This window comes from Nanorana parkeri, unplaced genomic scaffold, assembly GCF_000935625.1.
Source record: "Nanorana parkeri isolate BGI_ZX_2015 unplaced genomic scaffold, ASM93562v1 scaffold72, whole genome shotgun sequence".
Lineage (NCBI taxonomy): Eukaryota > Metazoa > Chordata > Amphibia > Anura > Dicroglossidae > Nanorana > Nanorana parkeri.
In genome coordinates, this window is record NW_017306340.1 from 2322745 (window position 1) to 2342339 (window position 19595).

At 39.9% G+C, this 19595-nt stretch overlaps 1 protein-coding gene across 1 annotated transcript in view; it reads right to left on the reverse strand.

Annotated features, from left to right (window-relative positions):
* Nucleotides 1-19595, reverse strand: part of CFAP61 (cilia and flagella associated protein 61) — a 212707-nt gene that overhangs the window by 60867 nt on the left and 132245 nt on the right. The window contains exons 22-23 of the mRNA XM_018576639.1: nt 6255-6547; nt 4618-4945 (exon numbers count right to left, since the gene is read on the reverse strand). Coding sequence (XP_018432141.1) covers nt 4618-4945; nt 6255-6547 — 621 coding nt within the window. The remainder of the gene's footprint in view (nt 1-4617; nt 4946-6254; nt 6548-19595) is intronic.

Sequence of the window (19595 nt, forward strand, 5' to 3'; positions counted from 1 at the left end):
AATCCATCTGGTGACAGGTGAGTTGCCAGAATTGCTTTTATTGTAAAGTCGACAGTCGGCTTTACAATTGTGAACAGGGTCACGGTGGCTGTTTAAACAGGCCCGCTTGCCAGTGACGTACTATGCAAAGGGGTTAAATTACAGTATTAATTCTTAAATTACTGTTAAATACATAAAGATTATACATTTTTACTTGCGACCCCCAAAAAAGTACTTGCATGTATTTATAAAAATTAAGCAGTATTGAATCTAACATAGCACAGAATGTTCCCCAGATAATTCTAACTGAATGTGGTTCTTATTCCATTAAGTATATAAAAAAGACAAACTCTATGATGAATGGTATGGCAATAAAAATAGAGAACATAATTATCCTTGAACTGAGGAATGCTATCTATGCAATGCCCTATCCTGGCTTGGCACATTATTGCAAAGTAACTATTTAGGAAAGGATATATCACAGATGTTAAAAGGGGCATCTAAAAATTTAAACATTACATGAATGGAGGCACATGCCATGTATGCGGAGGGCAGCCATTACATTTACCTAGCTACAGGTTGTGTGTTGTAGTTGCAGGTTATCTATTTCTAGTAATTCACAAAAGCTGTTCTGACTTTATTGATTTCAAATGTAACTAAACCCAAAACATTTTCATATATTGCAGGTTACCAGTCCTTAGATGTGGTAGCTGCATTATGTTTTTTTCAGGATTAATTTGCCTTTGTTTTCATCTGGTTATCCTGGCAGGAACACACATCCATCCAGTCCTAGGATGACAATGCTCACTCACTGTACTGGAGCAGCATTTTAACTGGAGGTGCACCGAAATGAAAATGTTAAAAACCGAAATGAAACCGAAATGAAAAAAAAATGTTGGGCCGAAACCCAAATAATTTTTTCTAACTTTTTCAAATATTTTATTTTTATTCATTTTTTTAAAACTTTTATTTTATTTTACATTTTATTTTTATTTATTTATTTTTAGTAAATATTTTTATTTTCTACTTTACTTTTAGGTGCTTCGAGGAAATATTAGGGGTTTAAACAGACCCCTTATATTTCCCTTTTAAAATAGAAAAATAGATTGAAACTCTCGCAAGTACAGTACATCTGCACACCTGCCATAGATACTGAATGTCATTGTGGACTTGCATGTAATGCTTTACTTCTAGCTGGAGCCTCATTTATAGCCTGTATTGCTTTTGCTGCTCTCATCCTGACCTGTACTCAGTAATCTCCTAAATTGACTTCTGGTGCTTACGGGGAGGGCTTATGAAGGAATAACCCCCTCTGAACCACATATTTGTTATTTTGAGGCTGTGATGCATGTAACCCTAACTCTCCCTTAAGACTGAGAGTGAAACCAGGGTTCAGCCTGAGAAGCCTCCGCAGTTGCGATCCACAAACCCCAAATCACTGACAGGCGTGACAAGTCCTCAATCTCTTTTTCTGTACACCCAGTTATAAATGCAATCCTCTATTGAGTGTTCCTGTTCATTTATAACATGAGGACAGAGTATGTTTACTATAACCACAATCATGAATGAAGAGGAAGTGATGTAGATCACATCCCATTAATTCATAATTGGGGACACAGTAAATATACTCTGTCCTCAATTATTTACAAACACTCAGCGATCACTGATCACCGAGTGTCTGTACCTCGGTCTGCTTCCTGACAGCTGTCACAGGAGGCTGAGCGAGCTGTGCGGGGAGGAGTCCTCGATCTGACAGCTGACTCATCCTACGCACCGCCAGCTGGCCTCCTGTAACAGCGTTGGCTGTCTGCGCCCCCCACACAGCCACTTTCCTCTGATCTGTGACAGGAGGCTGAGCGGTGTGGGAGGAGAGACGCCGGCCACTCACAGCGCTCTCATTTCGCAGCGCTCGGGCGGCCTGTGACAGTTTCAGAGCAGCCCCCAGCGGGGAGGAGAGAAAGAATGGATGCGCCGCTATATCGGCAGACAAATGGCACTTTCTGCCTTTTGCCAAAAGTGCTATTTTCGGCTGATATGTTTCGGCGGCTGATATATCGGTGCATCCCTAATTTTAACCCTATGCTGCTCACTACTTTTTTGGGACCACAGAACCCCTCTCCTGGTCTATATAAAATAGAAGGGAGGTATATATTGTAATCTAGCGAGCTGAAGTGGGCAGATCTAATAACACTGTTTAAGATTTTAGTGCACTACAGGCAGAGAGCACATGAAGTTTTTTGCACTTATCGAACAGATATGAAAAAAAGTTTTCAATAGTATATTTGACAGGCCAAGCAGGAGAAGTTCATTGTGGGGGTTTTACATACACTTCAATAACATTTTAGACTTCAGTTCAAATTAACACACACAGTGTAGTAATCATAGTCATCATCATGAAGAAAAAGCAAGGAGATCAGATGACCTCTCCTTGGCTATGTACCAAAGCTCCATCATGGGGAATTCCAAAGCGATTTGCTAGGTTTGATCTCAGGATTCCTCTGATGTACCACCCCCTCTTTAACAGCTTGCCGTCCGGCCATTGTAATTAGATGGCTGGACAGTGGACTCTTATGGTGGGTGGCCGTTTTTAAAAACCTTTTCCTGCTCCAGCTTTCGCGAGCCCCCTCTGTGAACGAGCAAGAGCGGGAAATGTTAACACTGTTTACAGCTGGCGACATTTTTGGGATCGGCACGGCGGTACTCTGCACTGAAATTGGAAGGAGATCAACACATTACACTGGCTGATCTCGCTCCTGATCACTGAATGCGGAAGTGATGTGTATAACATCACTTCCTCTTTCAGCATGTAATTTCCCCAGCTGCTGTATCTGGAGAAGAAGCTGATGAAGCAGATCTTAGCTTCTTTGGGGTCCCTAAGGGCCCTTAATGTCCCCTAATGTCTCCATAAAGAAGACCTGTCACTACTGTGTCTGTGTTATCACATAAAAAAGCAAGTTTAAAAATTAAAGTCACATAAAAATAATAATTTTAAAACACAAAAAAATGTTTTTAATGCCCCCTGCCCCCCCCCCCATGTACACACACACACAAATGCAAACATGCATCGGGTGCGCTTACATGAAAAAACGATGATTACACCACACATGTTGCATATGTAAACGTTGTAGTGTGAGCAATAATTATAGGGCCATCAATCACTGTTAACACTAACAGGGTTATTCACAAAAGGGTGAAGAGTTTGGAGAAGGCAGGTGAAGTGAACAATCTAGGCCAAAATAGCTGATTTGGAAAAATTCTCCAATTCAGCTCACTTTCCAGTTCAGCTGTGTTGTCCTAGATTGTTCACTTCCTTCTCCAAACTCTTCTCACTTCTGTGAATAACACTGTAAATTGATAAATGGTAAAAGCTTTTAAAGCAATGCCTATGGGCAAATTGGGTATGGTAGCTTCTTGTGATTTCCAAGCGCATGCAATTTTAAGTGATTAGGATTTATTGTGGTTTATTGTGGTATTGTGATTAGTAAGTGATTAGCATTTATTGTGGTGATGTAGAGGTGCATAAACATCAGTTGAAGTACCTCAGCACTGAATGCTGAAAAATGGCCTGGACAGGAAGGGGTTTAACACCCTGGTCTTCAAGTGGTTAACTTTAACTTTAATGGCAAAGCACAGAGAGGGGACTTGGACAGTAGGGCTGGTGTCATGTCTACCATAGCAGCCTCACTAATGTCGGTGGGAAGACAGAAGTACAGAGGAACTGTGCTGTCCAGGAAACTAAACTAAAAGGAGTCATTCATGTTTTGAAGAAAGCACACAGTATAGAAGTAAATGACAAAGGCAAACACAGAGTAAACATTCCAAAACTATCAAAACCTCTGCAGGGAGTGATGTTGGAAGGAATGGTATAAGAAGCAGCTGTCTCTGAGCTTTAGGTGAGTATAACTTTATTTCCTAAACTACACAGAAACTAGCACTTAACTCTTGCAGTGTGGGGGTAGCCCCACTGCAAGGGTTAGTAAAAACAATTGCCTGGAATTCTTCAGGTTTCAGATGTCATTGTATTAATGCAGCTAGCATAACCATGGTAATAATGATCACCCTTATCACTGACAAAATAAACTTCACTTGAGGTTTAGGGTTAGTGTTAGAAACTAGGTCCAGGTGTAAATGTGGGCATTAGGCTCAGATTAAGTCCAGTTTGAGGTTCAGGGTTAGGTCTATGGGTAGAACTGGACTTCTCTCAAGGCAGCCTGTAGCCGCACAATCTTTGTCACTCATAGCAACAACCTTCTGCTGGGATCACGAGAACACTCTGTTGTTCTTGTTTGTTTTGTTGGCTGGTTGTAGCCTCACCAAGAACATTATGACAATGACATAATCCACTGAAAGTAATTTCTCAAAATGGATTCGGGTTCAAATTAGTTGCAATGCAGAACTAGGAAAAAATTACACTGACCCATGTTTAGGTTTTTCCCAATGGTTGCTAAACGAGGCTAAAACATTACAAAAACATTAAGTAAACTTAACATGTGTTCACTGCAAATATCCAGTCAAGTTAAGGAGATGATGAGTTTTTCTTTTATTTCCCTGACCATGATTGGATGAACGGAAGTCATGTGAGCCCTTGTACTGCTAGCTAGGAACACTGCGCTTGTATTCATCACTTATAGGCCATACCTTGAATGACAGAGCCTTTGTAAATTGGGATGAGCCTGTCTTGTTCTTGTGGGAGCTCACTCACTGGTTCCAGTGTCGGGTCGAAGAGAGGCAGCATACTAGCAGCGAGCTGAGAGCCAATTTCCCTTGAGCTGAAGTAAGTATGAGACCATTCGTTTGCATGATACCTATTGGAGTACTTGGTCAGTGGTCCTGCTGCCCTTATAGATATGTCATTTGTGTGGAATGTGGAATCAATGACTAGCCTTCTGTCATATATCAGACATGCATCGTTTATTGCTTTAAAGGCCTGATAGTCTACTCCCTTCTGGAAAAAATTAAATGTCACCTATAGTAAAAAAGAAAAAGGGTTAAATATTAGATGAATAAGTTGCAATCACAGCATAACATATAAATAAAAGAACACAGCCTACCTTCCCAGGGTTTTACTTTCATTCTGGTTCATTCCGCTATGTAAAATCCTAACTAGGCTTATTGAGAACACAATCTGGAGCCAGATTCTGCAGGACAGCAATTTTAACCCTGCCAATTAAAGTCTCCCTACAATTCAGTTATGGATATCTCTGACAAAAGTATGTGGAAAAACCCAGATAATGTATTAAAGCGTATCTAACCCCAAAAGCAAAAATTTGTTTACAAATCCTTAAATGTGATCATCACTTTTAGAGAAGGGGACCCTGCGCTGCCCCCGAAAGCACTTTACATTTAAACGACATCTATCAATAAAATGGATTTGCACTGACTTTTATTTTGTCGTGCTGATGACATCTTTATTCAAAGTAGGACAGCAGTACGGGGTACAGATTGTACACGCGTACTGGTGGAAAGTAAGGACTGTTTGCCGAAAGGTAAGTATAGCCGGGGGAGTCTGAGACAGTGCCAGATTTGATCAGGTAATTCCATTTCCCATATTATTTGGGAAAGTGAACTAACCGTTTAATGTAGATTGTGTGTGTAAGAGAGTTCTGCTGCCTGGCTACCACAATATGGCAGGCAGTGGAAATGGCGACAGCACACAATGCCCTACGCGTGTGTTTATTTGCATGCAGATGGCTAGGGCAGCGGGGTTGGTTTTATTTTTTACTTTATCACTTTTATTTTTAAAATTGTTATATATTTTATTATTTTTTACTTTTTTATTTTAAATTTGTATTTATTATTTTGTTTCACTTAATTTTTTTCCTATCACACGGGCTTACAAGCCCCTATGTGTCAGTTTGCAGGTGACAGGTTCTCTTTATGGAACCTGACCTCCGACACAGAACAGAAGTTCTGTGCAGTTCCTGACAGCTGAGACAGGTGGCCCTGTGAGCTCTGGTCTCAGTGATCTCACAAAGCATAGCAAAGAATTGACGTTCTTCGCTTGCCCTACATTCTCTATGCTGAGTTCATGTGCCGTGGTCCCGGGTCCCCCATAAGAGCGGGATTGGGCCCCCGCTTTAGTCCTTGGGCAAGTAGTTTTTTTTTTTTTTTATTTCCTCACCCCTGTTAATATTTCTTACTTTAGTACAAATATGATATTATAAAACCTATTGTCCCTGCATAGTGGGCAGCCATCTGGCTTGCCTTAAAATTAGTGCTATTTTTCTTTATTGTTGTTATCTTCTAGTATGGTGTTGTTAAAGCTTTGTACTTACAGAACACTGTAGCCTGAGTGGTTTGGTGTCAGTAGTGAATGAAGCAGAATGTATAGGGTCAGGATCAGCCCCGTCATTCCACTGTGCCAGCTTGCAGTTGTAGTAGGTAGTCACACCAGCTGCCATCAAGGCTTTCTGCACAGTTTCTTCTATTGCGTGGTTGTTTAAGCAAGTGATGTTCGATGTTAGTGGCGGCTGTACTAAATGGATGCGAAAGCCGCTAATTCCTATTGACAAAAGAGTGGCAACTGTTGTGTATGAATCAAGTGTATTCCCATATACAATCACATTCCCTGAAAAATAGACAGAAATATAAAAAAGCATTATAAGGCAGAGCAGGACCATATTGGTATAACAGAATTTTTACGATACAGGTTTGCTCTTGTTGACCCTATTATTTATCTGATGTTGGAAGCAAACACTGTTGCCTAGCAACTCCAAACTAGAAAAATCTAAAGAAGAATCTGAACAAAACATCCCACAAAAGTAGAGTGTGCTTAGCCTAGATGAATAGCATTTGGTAATTTCCAAAATAATAAGAAATATCCTGCTTAAAAAGAACACAAATGTTCATGAATTGTACTGAAGAACAGACCATTTTAATAAATGTATTTTGATCTACAGTAGAAAAGGGGTGCAGCTCAACTAGAGTACATTCATTACAATACAGCTGCGGAGGATGGAACATTAATTGACACAGCAACGGACTGTATACTCCCTGCACTAGGAATAATGCATGATGGTCGTGGCCCTATGTATAAGAAAGAAGCATGTATACGTTTGTAGGCTTAAACACACCTGTGCACATAATATGGGCAATATGCCATTTAAATACTCTTAGCAAATTGTAATAAGCAATAAGAAAAGCTTAAACAAGCCACCCCTGACCTCTCTGGCTGCTTTTAATGTGAAGTTATTTATCCTCAAAGTGCGTTTACTGCTTGTTCTGAATGAGTAAATACTAGTGTTAAGGATTCTGATCATACCCATACTTTTTCAGTGTAGTTAATAATGCACAACAAAGTGCACACAAAATGTTTAAGGAGATCCATGCTATTATAGGTGTTGTTCATACTACAGGACTGTAGTGCTGCTTTCCACACCTGGGTACGGAATGTGAACAAGCAGATCTGCCATGTATTGTTATAGTCAGTGGTACAGTTTAGATACCTTTAGTGCTCTGTGATGCAGCATACTTAAACTTCTGCATGCTGCATTTTTTTTTTTAAGATGTGTATTATTGATTTTTTTTGATGGAAAGAATAAGCTCTGCCGCCCCGAGGCCGGGCCTCATGGCGTTGTGGGGAATCCGGGCCTGCACACTAACATTTTTATAAAGTAATACAGTCTCATGTCTATAATTAATGAGTATATACAAGGTATTGTGACAATTGTGGTTGAACCATACAATGTACAGTAAAAAGGTGTCCATATCATACATATACTGACTTATTACTCATCAGGGGATGAAGCCGTAGGAGGTAAGGTAAACCATAGGCCCCAAACGTTATCAAACCTCTCCGGCGAGCCCCTGCTATGAGAGTAACAAAATAAATTCTTATTGGCCTAAAAGGTAGGGAGAGTCTTTCTGGGTTGAAGCCTAGGCTTCTTTTACCAGCCTCACACCACCCAGGATATCCTTGATGGGTGTTCAAGGCAGCCTTGAAGAGACATTGTCCCTCCAAGGGTATGCGCAGCAAACACAATTTACATGCCTGCTCTAGCCCAATATTTTAACCAAAGAGAGTCATACAGAAAATAAGACGGGAGGCATCCACTAATTTGTCTACACAATAGTGCAGGGCTGCTGGCAAAAGCTCTAAATGCTCCAGAAAGAAGATAAGTGTGGAAGAAAGCTTTTTAAAGATGGGACCCTGCTAGATCAATAGTGAAAATGGGGCACTTAGTAAAAAAGGACCCCTCAAATGGGTATTGGGCTGCAAAACTTTTGGGAGGGGTAAACAGTTTCAATCTGACTTTTCATTTAATAGAACCACCGCAACTGAAAGTTCAAGACCGCTAAGGCTTCAGGCAGTTCAAATAATGATTCTGCAGGAGAAGATGTTGAGATATGCTTAAGGCCTCTGTGGTCAGCAATTTGGCCCATGAAATCCTACATAACTAAAGTGAAATGCTCTTGCGTTAAAACTGAAGAGTGAACCACATCCGATGGAGCTGAGGAAGGCTCGGAGGAATGTAAAGACTCAAGCAAGGGACAATGTTCCAGGCTGTCAGTGTTAGGTTGTAGTGTTCCCTTGAGAGGGAACACTACAGACCGCCCCAGGACTGTTTGTGCATCGTGAGCTGGAGAGACCTGATACTGTTTCATGTTTGTTTGGGATCCAACATGTAGGACCTGAAGCAGCAACAACTTGTGCAAAAACAAGGTAAAACCTTGAGTATTCACAAATCAGCTGCTGGAAGTTCTCGATGCTCGGCCCACTGGCCTACTAATAAATGAGTCTTCAGAGACTGGGTCACACTAGTCGCTGTGTTGAGGCTCTGGCCCCAGAAAGTGCTTCACGGCTAATTAACAGAGTGCACAAATGTCTGTAAAGCACTTTAATGTGGAACCCTGTGCCTGAACGTCACATTCCAGACAGGCACTGCAACTGTCCAGTTCAGCGGGTCAGCTACAGCCTCCAAAGCTATTGCTGAGGATACGCTGTTATGAATAGCTGCATAAACAGACCAGCACAAGCAGCTTGTAAATAAAGCCTTGATTGAAGAAAAAATCATCTTAAAAAAAGCAAAAATGGCTAGTGGAAATGGTTACTTTTCTTAGTGCAAAAAAATGAGTCTATCTTCCCAGGCAACTAGCAAAAAAAACAGAGGCATGCTGGGAGTAGAAGGGGTGATCACTGTTTTGTTTTTTTTGCCAGTGTCCAAACTGTTCTGTAGGCAACAGTGTAACCCAGTTGTGTCTGAATTCTGTGTCGCACAATGAGCAAGAAAGAAATGTATATTTTCCATTTTTTTTAGCTTTACTTAGCCTAGTGATGAGGAGTCACTTAAAATTTGATGGTTGCTGCCTTGCTGTCTTGTCACCTGTATGATTTCAAATGCAGTAGAGTCCCCCCACCCCCAACAAACAGCATAGCACCCAATAAGAAGGTGTACTACATTCTTATAATTTGCTGACATCACAGAGGGCAAAGATTCTCGCCAAATAAATCTCAGTGGTCTTAAAAAAAGTGAGGCCGCACCAATGGATTGTGCCAGGTGATCGGGGAGCCCAAGCTGCAGGACTGTAGATCATGATTTAATTTTCTGAGTGAACAATGGAATATTTGCCTTACACCAAGTAAAGTGAATATTCCATTGTTCACTCAACTTTAATAATATCCCGTGGCTTCTATAGCATGTGATGAAAGAGCCTATAATATATTTCACTGCGTTCTGAAATTCCACCAAACATAATCACATCATTATTATTTGGGTGAAAATGTAACATTTTACCAATTTTTCTGAAAAGGAAAAAAAAGGATTCATTACGCTACTACAAACACCATACTTAGTGAGAAATTATAAATAATAAACCTCAAGGAAGAACAAATACTATAATTAATACGATGTGTAGGGTATAATTAAGCAGCTGGAAAAGGCATGCTAAAAAGGATCTAATATTATAAAAAGCACTACATATTAAATAAAAGAGCTTTCTGTCTAATATTGGCAGCCTTCCTGACAGCTAAAGACAAAATGATTATTAACATTTTAAATCTCAACATCTAGTTAACCATTACAGGTGTCACAAAATGCACAAACACTTTAAGCAGAGAAGCCAGTACAGCATACATAGGGGCAGCACCAGCATTGGTGTGGCTAGACCCTGACAGCAGGTCTGCTGCTGGGTATCTAGAGTTCCCAACTACACTATTTGAAGAGAAAACACTCTACTCAAATTCCCTTTAGACCGGTACACTCAAGCAGGCACAGAATCTAGCCTAAACCAAGGTGACATGGTGCCTGCCCATTCTATGTCTATGGGTACCCTAAAAATAAAGCAGTCAAGACTGGGCTTATACAATCTGAATACTCAGTTATAAATTAGAATAATTATACATACATTTTCATAAGAAATGTATATTTCTCTCTTGTATAGCTTTATTTACCACCAGCACTAGCAAAACATACCTCCGCTCCATAACCTTTCATTAAGTAGCACTCTATCTCATACAAAAATAATTTACAAGTAGGAATGCTTTATATTGCAAAAAAGATATGCTATGTCTCTCCTTCAGTAAAAGACTCTTACATTCCTGCTCACAAACTTCTGTAGAATATGCACTAAGATGCACATGCGCAGGAGATACATCATAATGGGCCCACCGATCAAGATGGCTGAAAATGCCAAACACAGAAGATGAGCAGGGAATTTGCTGGCACCGGGGATTGAGAAATGGGCATAATATTGCTGGAGGGGAGGTGTGTATGGCAGACTTTAGTATTCATTTATGCATTTAATAAATACATCTGACATCCAATAATAAATATGTAGAAGACATCAAGAAGTAAAAGGAAATCTCTCCATAACAAAGGAAAATCTGTTCACTAAAACAAGTGTCTGCATTAAAAGTTTTCCTGTCATCTCTTGTATGGAGGGGCAGCATGAAATTGTTCACCAGGACCGACAGAGCTGATGAATATTTCAGGCAGAGACACAGTCAGCAATAAGAACCCATAAAGGGTTCTAAGCCATCCACAAACCACATGTAAAACAAAAAAGCTGTAGCTATAAATACACTATAAGAAATACATTGAATCTATAAAGTATGGGCTGATTTATAAACTTTTCAAAGTTCCTATGCTCCTCAGCTTCATCTAGTTGCCATAATGGGCTGTGAATGTTGTTTGTATACCTGTTCGCTATGCCCCTGAGTGTATCTATACAGTAGGAATACAAAGTATGCAAAGTATCAAATATAGTTCATGAGGATGCAATGGACTGGCTTAAAAGTAGACATAAAAACTCATATAAAATTTGTTTTGTTTTTCGGATCCATTCGGATATTTTTTTCCTGTTTTTGTAATATTCAGAGGCACTCATTATTCGTATTCAACCAGGTGGTTGTGGGGGTCTGCGGGCAGGGGAGTTTATAAAAATCTTTGATAAAGGGGGCATCCAGATGGAGAATGAGTAGGGTAAATGTTACCCCTACTCATTCACCAAATAAAACACAAAATATAGATTTTGACAACTCCTCTAAAAAAAAAAAGTCCCACAATGTAAATCCAGCGTTGATTACGTCCAGCGATGTAAATACTCCCAATCCTCGATGCCCAACACCAGCCGACCCAACAAAACAAAAAGTATTTGTTTACATCGGGCAGTGGGTGAGATATAAACATTCTGCTATTTCAAATTGCAATAGCCAATAGCAGGCTACTGCCTGATGTCATTCCGCAGAGGAGAACCTGAGAGAGAAATTTCTCTCTCAGGTCAACTCCTCTGCAGGAGCATTAGCCATTCTGCTATTCGCTATGTTAAATTGCAATATGCACTAGCAAGATGGCTATTGCTCCGCCCACTGCCTTCTGTCAATCAGCAGAGGAGCGGACCTGAGAGAAAACGGGTTTTTTTTTGGCGTGGAGTCCCCCTTTAAAATTATGACCAGACCTAAGGGGCCTGGTATGGATTTATTTTTTAATTTTAACCATGAACAATAGCCTGAAAAGAATTCGGACAATTTACTAAAATAGTTCCATAATGAATAGGACTTAGGTTGTACACAGGGGTGTCATCATTTAGATGTGTCAAGCAAAACAAACTACAAACGCACTCAACAATTTGTGACCAGTTATACAGTAAGGTGCACACGAAATGGGCTTTGAACAGTAAAACAGTAGAAAGGCATCATGGCACACTCACAAGCCAGCATGTAAAACAACTTGGTTTGGTTGACCGATTTGGTGCAGCGACGCATGGGGTTTCTCAGCTGCCATTGGGATGTGCGGGATCCCTTGTGTGTTTCTGTGCTTTTAAGGAGGCTGGGCTTCCTCCTGACAAACCTGCACCCAATTTGAAATCTTCTGCCCCCATGTGCTCCAAGATGGAGACTCTCATAGTTTAGAGTTAGGACCGCACTATAAGAGGTGCCTTGGCGCGGCAGTGCGGCTTTCACATCCTCTGCAGAAGACGTGTACCCAAACCTCTGTTATTATCCTTAGTGATGAGACAAGTTGTTTTACATGCTGGTTTGTGAGTGTGCCATGATGCCTTTCTACTGTTTTATCATTTAGATGTGCCCACGGTAGCATGATGTTTAATAGAGCCCAGGGCTCTACCATGTCTACATGCTTGTGGAATAGAAAGGTTTACTTTATGTATTTAAAAATGTTATAAATCACTAGAAGCAGTAGGGAGGTCAAACCCACCAAACTGAACTTAAAAATCATTATTTTATTCATTAAATGATTAAATTATTCACTTGAACACAAGGCCTAAAAGGCCATAATAAGCCCGACATCTTTCTCATGGTTCTATCATGTATCCTTCAGCTGCCAAGATACCTCACTGGCAAAGCCAGACAACTGGTGAAGCAGCTCAGCTGAGAAAATAAAATGAAGTATGGAAGAGCACAGAAGGGTTTTTTGTTGCAATTAATAAACTTTGTCAGACATATAATTCAACATGCATTTTACTGCGCCAACAGCCACAAAGTTTACCACCTATTACAGAGTATCCCAGTATTGTATTTGTCCTTGCTACATTTATATATATACACGTAAGCTCAACAGATCCTGCACTGTTTTAATTCACAATGCTCACCTACCTGTCCACTGCAAATGACTGACAAAAGACCACAGTGAAGGAGTGTGCTCTGTGTTCATGTATGCAGTAACATAGGGGGGTCATTCCTTAACTGCCTACTTGCTTTAGTAGGTGGAAAAAATGGTTAAGGGCACACAGAGAAAATGAAAATAGTAAAGGTCTAATGTTTGATCAATAATATTCAATAAAAAGAGGTTTATCTGCAGTATTTGAGGAATAAGAAATGTTTGTTTGTGTTGAGTCCTCAGAGATGTGGTTAGCCATTGTTAAACAATGCCTTTTCTTATTTTAAATGTTACACAAATACACAGTAAAGTATACAGTACTTTAACTACAGATTACAGCTTTAAGGGATTTGTCCCATTTACAAGGATACAAATCAAAAATCTAACAAAAATCTACTAAAAGAACCTGAAAAATACAAAACTGATGTGCCCTCACTGCATAAAAGGCAAAAAAAGATTCAGCAAAAAATTGTGACCTTATGAGTTTGTTATTGCATGTAATTCAGCTGATGATGAAATGAGGATGAGTCTTTCCAAATGAATTAACAAAACAAAATGCAAGCATATTTGCACATACTGAATACCCCAGCTAATGCTGTTCATTAATCTTATAGCGTGTCTAAAGTCAGTACAAATTCTGTAGGTAAGTACTGATCAATACTGATTGATAAGTTATTCAAACATGTGTATTGTGACTTAAGTACTGTACCTAACTTGAGAACAGCTTATATTGAGCATTATTAGTCCTTATTACTGTACAAAGAGACTTTCCAACGATTAACTGTAGAGCAAAAGAAATGGAAGTCTGATGACATGCGTGTTGCATCCAACCTACGGCCATGTCAGCTGCACAAGGGCCTCTGAGATATTGGGGTTCCTTGAAGATAGGTTTTAACAGAATTTTACATACTCCAGTTTAGGCTTGATTGTAGTCTATAATGTGATTTTTCATGGTTCCTTTTGCAATGCAGGCCACCCTTATCAATATAAAGACTAAGGGGGTTATTCACTAAGCTGCTGAATGCAGCCGAATGAATAACCAAGCCAAAGTGAAGGGAAAAGAACCCTATTCAGCTATTCACTTCAGCCCTGTACAGCTGTTCTGAACCATACATCGGCTGGCTTCGGCTTTCTTCACTTCCCTTCGGTTCAGCCGAACAGACTCAGGACGTTTGGCTGAACCGAAGTGAAGAACCTGTTCGCCTTAACCGATACAACATTTGGATCAGCTGAGGCAAATGTTCAGCTGTTCACTCGCTGCTCTTCACTCCTATTCTCATAGGGGCCGAACAGCAGAGAGTTTCACAGAAATTTACATCAGTCTTGGCCCACAGGAACTTACATTCTAATATCCCACCTGTTGGAGTGTACACCAGAGATACAAAGATACAAATCTATTCTATGACTCGTCCTGTTAATATTAAGAGTTATTTTTTAGGGCTGCAGCTAACGATTATTTTCATAATCGATTAGTTGGCCGATTATTAAGTTCGATATTTTAATTTTGTGCATGTCTTTACTGCTTATGCTACAATAACAACGATGAAAAAAATTAATACACAAAATATTTTTTTGTATAAACAGTATAACAAAATTTTAAGAAAAGTCAGCAAAAAAGGAAGGAGTTATTTAGGGCTAGTTACGGACAAGAAGGGGTCACATAGGAACAACGTAATAAAATGTAAAAGAAGTGTTCTCTTCACTTTTTGCTTCAGCAATTCCTGCGTAAAAAACAGACACACTACAATCAAATGTTCCCTGACATTGCTACTATGGATTTCCTGTTGTAGTGATGGTTACATGTATCTGCTAATTCCTTCCAGTACTCTATAGAATTGTTACATTGTATCTCTTGTTATTTTAAGATGTATTTATTTCCTGTAATCCTCAGCTCCCTCTAGCAGCCACAATGCACTATTTTCCTAATTTACTACTGCCCCTAATATTTGAAGAACATTCGACCAGAAGATAAAAGACCCTAAAAGCATTGATTTTGCCCCATTCTCATAACAGCTGGTTAATTCGCACAGAACGAATGTACATACAGTTTCACTGAGCAAATAGCTGTGCAATTTTAAATAGACTTGTAAGTGTCTGAGCCAGCATTTCTCAACCTTTTTCCAGCCATGGCACCCTTTAAAGTATGTCCCAAATCTGAAAATCGACTACATCCAGAAATGCATCTCTGGAGGAACATTATAAAGTAATCTTCTGACGGTATATACCAGTGATGGCTAACGTTTTTGAACCCGAGTGCCCGAACTGCAACACAAAATCAATGTATTTATCTCAAAGTACCAAACCTGAAAATAAGTTTGGTATTGTGTTGCAGTGTGGGCATTGGGGTTTAAAAATCGTTCAGCACATTTAAATATTTATACACTCAATAAAACACACACATCACACACATATTTAAAAAACACATATTAAGAAACACACACACTCGTACACACAAACGCATTAAAACACACACATATCACATTCTCATAAAACATACACGCAATAAAAACACACATCACACAAAATCATCAAAAAAAGCACACACATCACTCACGTAATGAAACACACACATCACACACTCATTAGAAAAAACACACACATTACACACGCATTAGGCACACACATCACGCGCTCAGTAAAAAAAAAAAAACACTCACATCATTCACAATTAAACGAATAACAATAAAACTTAATAATAAAAAAATTGGCCCCTCTCCTGCTTACCTGTTTTGCAGGGAGGGGGGTTGCATCCCTGGGGTCCAGTGGAGGATTAGTATGATCTGCATCTCTGGCTGATGCGGCACCACGAGGGAGCAATCAGTATGGTCTGCATCAGGAAGAGATGGAGATCATACTGATCTTCCAATGGACCATCACGGGATGATTTTTATTTAATATATTGCCGGTTCGGCAATATATTAAATAGGATTTGGGCGCCTGCCAGATTTGAAGATGGCTATCGTGATTCGCGGCAGCCATCTTTAAAAACTTAGAGGTAGTAGGCCTGGTTCACACCTGTGCATATTGCATAAGCGCGTCACACGCGCGTTTTCTTCCCGGAGTTTGGCGCGTTTTCATGTGCGTTTTTAGTGCGTTTTTTTACATTAGAAACGCGCGTTGCACGCGTTTTGAAGCGACAACAGAGGTATCCAATGAAGAAGAATTCCTGTTTTTCCGCAAGCGTCCAATGAAAAAGACTTCCTGAGACGCAGCATTTCCCTTTCCTGTATTAAAAAGACCTTTGTGGTGTGTGTGTGTCGGATTTTTTGCGGAGAGCAGTTTTGGATTATTTTTGCCATTATGGAGCTGTCCATACGACGAAGGACTGCAGCAGTCGTTGCAGCACTGCGTCTGATAGTGTTGTGGAGAAGGAGGGATAGTAGGCGAAGATTCTGGATACATCCGATAATAGCCAACCGTGAGGAGAGAGGGCAATTTTGGGCTATGTTTCACACCCTACGTGGACATGAGGATAAGTTCTTCAACTACACCCGCATGTCGATAAATAGGTTAGTACATAAGTGTTGTTCTGTCCCATTCCTTGTAATGGAATACATGTATATGTTGTTCATGTATTCATATTGCTAATTACTAGTATTGACCACAAACCTTTATATACATTTTCAGTTTCGATGAGTTACTGGGATTGCTGTCTGACAAGTTGGAGCGTCAGGACACCTTCATGCGGGACAGCATTCCACCTCCGGAACGATTGGTGATCACTTTGCGGTAAGTTATGTACATGACTCCTTTGTATAATTATAAACGAATTAATGTTGGCGTATAGAAGCATAAATAAAGTTTATGTGTGCTCTCTGTGATTAGTAGCGGGTATAGGTATGAAATTAATTATTTATGTGTACTAATTTATGAATATAAATCAGTACATATCAATCACCAATTTCATATATACACTGTCAGCTGGCGATTTGCTCATGCAGCGAGCTGTGATCTACAATCTGGGAGCTACACCGGTTTGTGGAACTACAAATAACAGATCATAAATTGAATACAATTTGTGTTAAACCCCATAAAAAACCACACAAACTCATTGTTAAATTCTATGGGCGGAAATACGGACAGGTGGGAACTATAACATTGACTTCAATGCTATTTACTTTTTGGTCCGTTTTGTAGTGCGTTCATCGAGCGTAGGACGCACTACAAAACGGTCAGGTGTGAATGGGGCCGTAAGAAACACCGGAGGCCCACGCAGAGCACCCCAAGTGAGAACCTGGAGTGTGTGGGCCCCGGCAACTAGGCTCGTGTGCCACCAGAGGGGCCTCTGTGTGCCCTCTGTGGCACACGTGCCATAGGTTCACCATCAGTGGTATATACTTTAGTAGCAAGTCATCTCAAATGATTTGTTCTGGGACATTCTGGTAGATGCTTCCGAGGATGCTCAGAGAGAGGTACATTTATGCATGTTTTGTGGACCTGCCCCATTGCTCGCTCTTTTTGGTCCAAAGTTTACAGAATAATTACTGTCCTTATGGGTACTTGTATATCTCCTGATCCTCAAGTCGCCCTTCTTATAGTAAAATCTCCTGACGTTTCCATTACACTAATGTTCCATGTTTTAACTGTGGCAAAATGCACAATAGCTAGAGCATGGCTCACCAATACACTTTTGATTTCTGAGGTCAAGAACTGCGTGTACTGGATATTAGTTAACAAAAAGCTGACGGCACATCTATATGATAGGATGACGAAATTTGAACACTAATGGGAACCCTGGATAACTCATTACTAACCTTCTTCTTTTTACCATGTTATAGTTGGTCTTTAATAAAAAATTGGTTTTGAACCTCCGGCACTTATATTCTGGATACCTAGGAGTGTGTTTTCTGCTCTTGCTTCTCCTTTTCTCCTTCCTTTCTTTCCTCTGAATTTCCCCTTGTTTTGTTTTAACTTAGGTTTTGTGTTACTATTTACTTTTTGAAGAGTCAAGTTTGACTTACCCTTTAAACCAGTGGTTCTCAACCCGTGTAACCTCGGGACCCACATGTTTCCTTGGTCATTAAGGCGTGACCCAAAAATGATTTAATTTCTGAAACATTTAAATTTATTACACAAAACAACTTGTGCAGTATTCAGCAACATTATATATATATAATATTATTGCGCCGGCCCGAAAGTGAGGAAATAGTCCCCTCTCTCCCCGGGCCATACCACTTTATCTGAGAGCCCGGGGGAGGCCGGGAGAGAGGGGACAGTTTGACATGAGGTTCCACAGGCTGAACCACAAATTCCCCCTCTCTATTCAGTCTCAGGCCGGTCTATTCAGACATGACGCCGCGACCCACTGCAGAGGGTGTCGCGACCCACTTTTGGGTCGCGACCCACGAGTTGAGAACCACTGCTTTAAACTGTGCACGTAATGACATGATTATTGACTTTCAATGTCCTCATTATCTTTACACTTATGTAATCCTCTTGTGAACGATCGTCGATTTTCTGGTAAAACCTACTTTAACAATGATGAAGTGTTTCTTCTGTGCCTCATCCCCTTCCTTCCCCACGTTGTTGTGTTACTCTTGATACATTTTACTTATTGTGTATGTTGCTGCTTAAAATTTAACCCTTAACAAAAATTTATTGAAACTGAAAAAATATATGTAAAATCTCAGGGCACGCGGGTCCAAAATCTGAAAAATTTAAAAAATTAAATGTGGTCCTTCAAAAGTCCATACCAGACCCTTATCTGAGATAGGGATATGGTCTTGATTTTTAAGGTAGAACTGCATGCAAAAACACATAAAAAAAGTGGGGTTTACCCCTTTACATCAGAACCCCCCTTTCACATCAGAGTCCCCCTTTACATCAGGTGCCCCCCATCAGATTAGGACCCCCCTTCACATCAGAGTCACCCTCTCTCACACTAGGAGCCCCCTTTTCACCATGGCCCACCTGCATCATGAAAAGGCATTATACTGTTTGAAAATTTCAAGACACCCCTGAGGAAGTAAAAAGGCACCCTCATTGAGAAAAGCTGGTCTGAGCAATAGAACAGTCTGTACTTTAAAAGAAAATCAGCAATGACAGTTCCCATAGTTCTATCCTCGCAGGTTCCCTTTAATTAGAACAGTTGCTTACAAATTCAGTTGCCTTGAAAGGAAGTGAATCGTAAGGAAGCAGGTGATTGCGCAAGCCAGAGTAGCTTCAAGGCCAATTTAGGTAAACAATGAATCCTAAATGACTCACATTTACTATTTGTCCCTTTTATTAGTGTAAATGACTCCCAGCCAAAAAAGACATTATAAAAATGATTTTAAATACTTTGGAAATTATTTTTAAATTACGTATCTTTTCCTCCGCACAGCTTTTTAGAGTTCATAATGATACATATTTTTTCACATAATTGCAAAGCACACTTGTTAATCAAATTATTCTTTAATTAGTTAGCTAATGATTTTAGCCATACATTGCTTTCAGAACTTTCAATTCTTGTTGTATAGTAATTATATATAATTAAACTACATCAGGCCTTTTTTCCCTTCTGGTACATAGGCTGATTATTTCCCCCCTTCCCTCAAAAAAAAAAAAAAAAAAAAAAAAAAA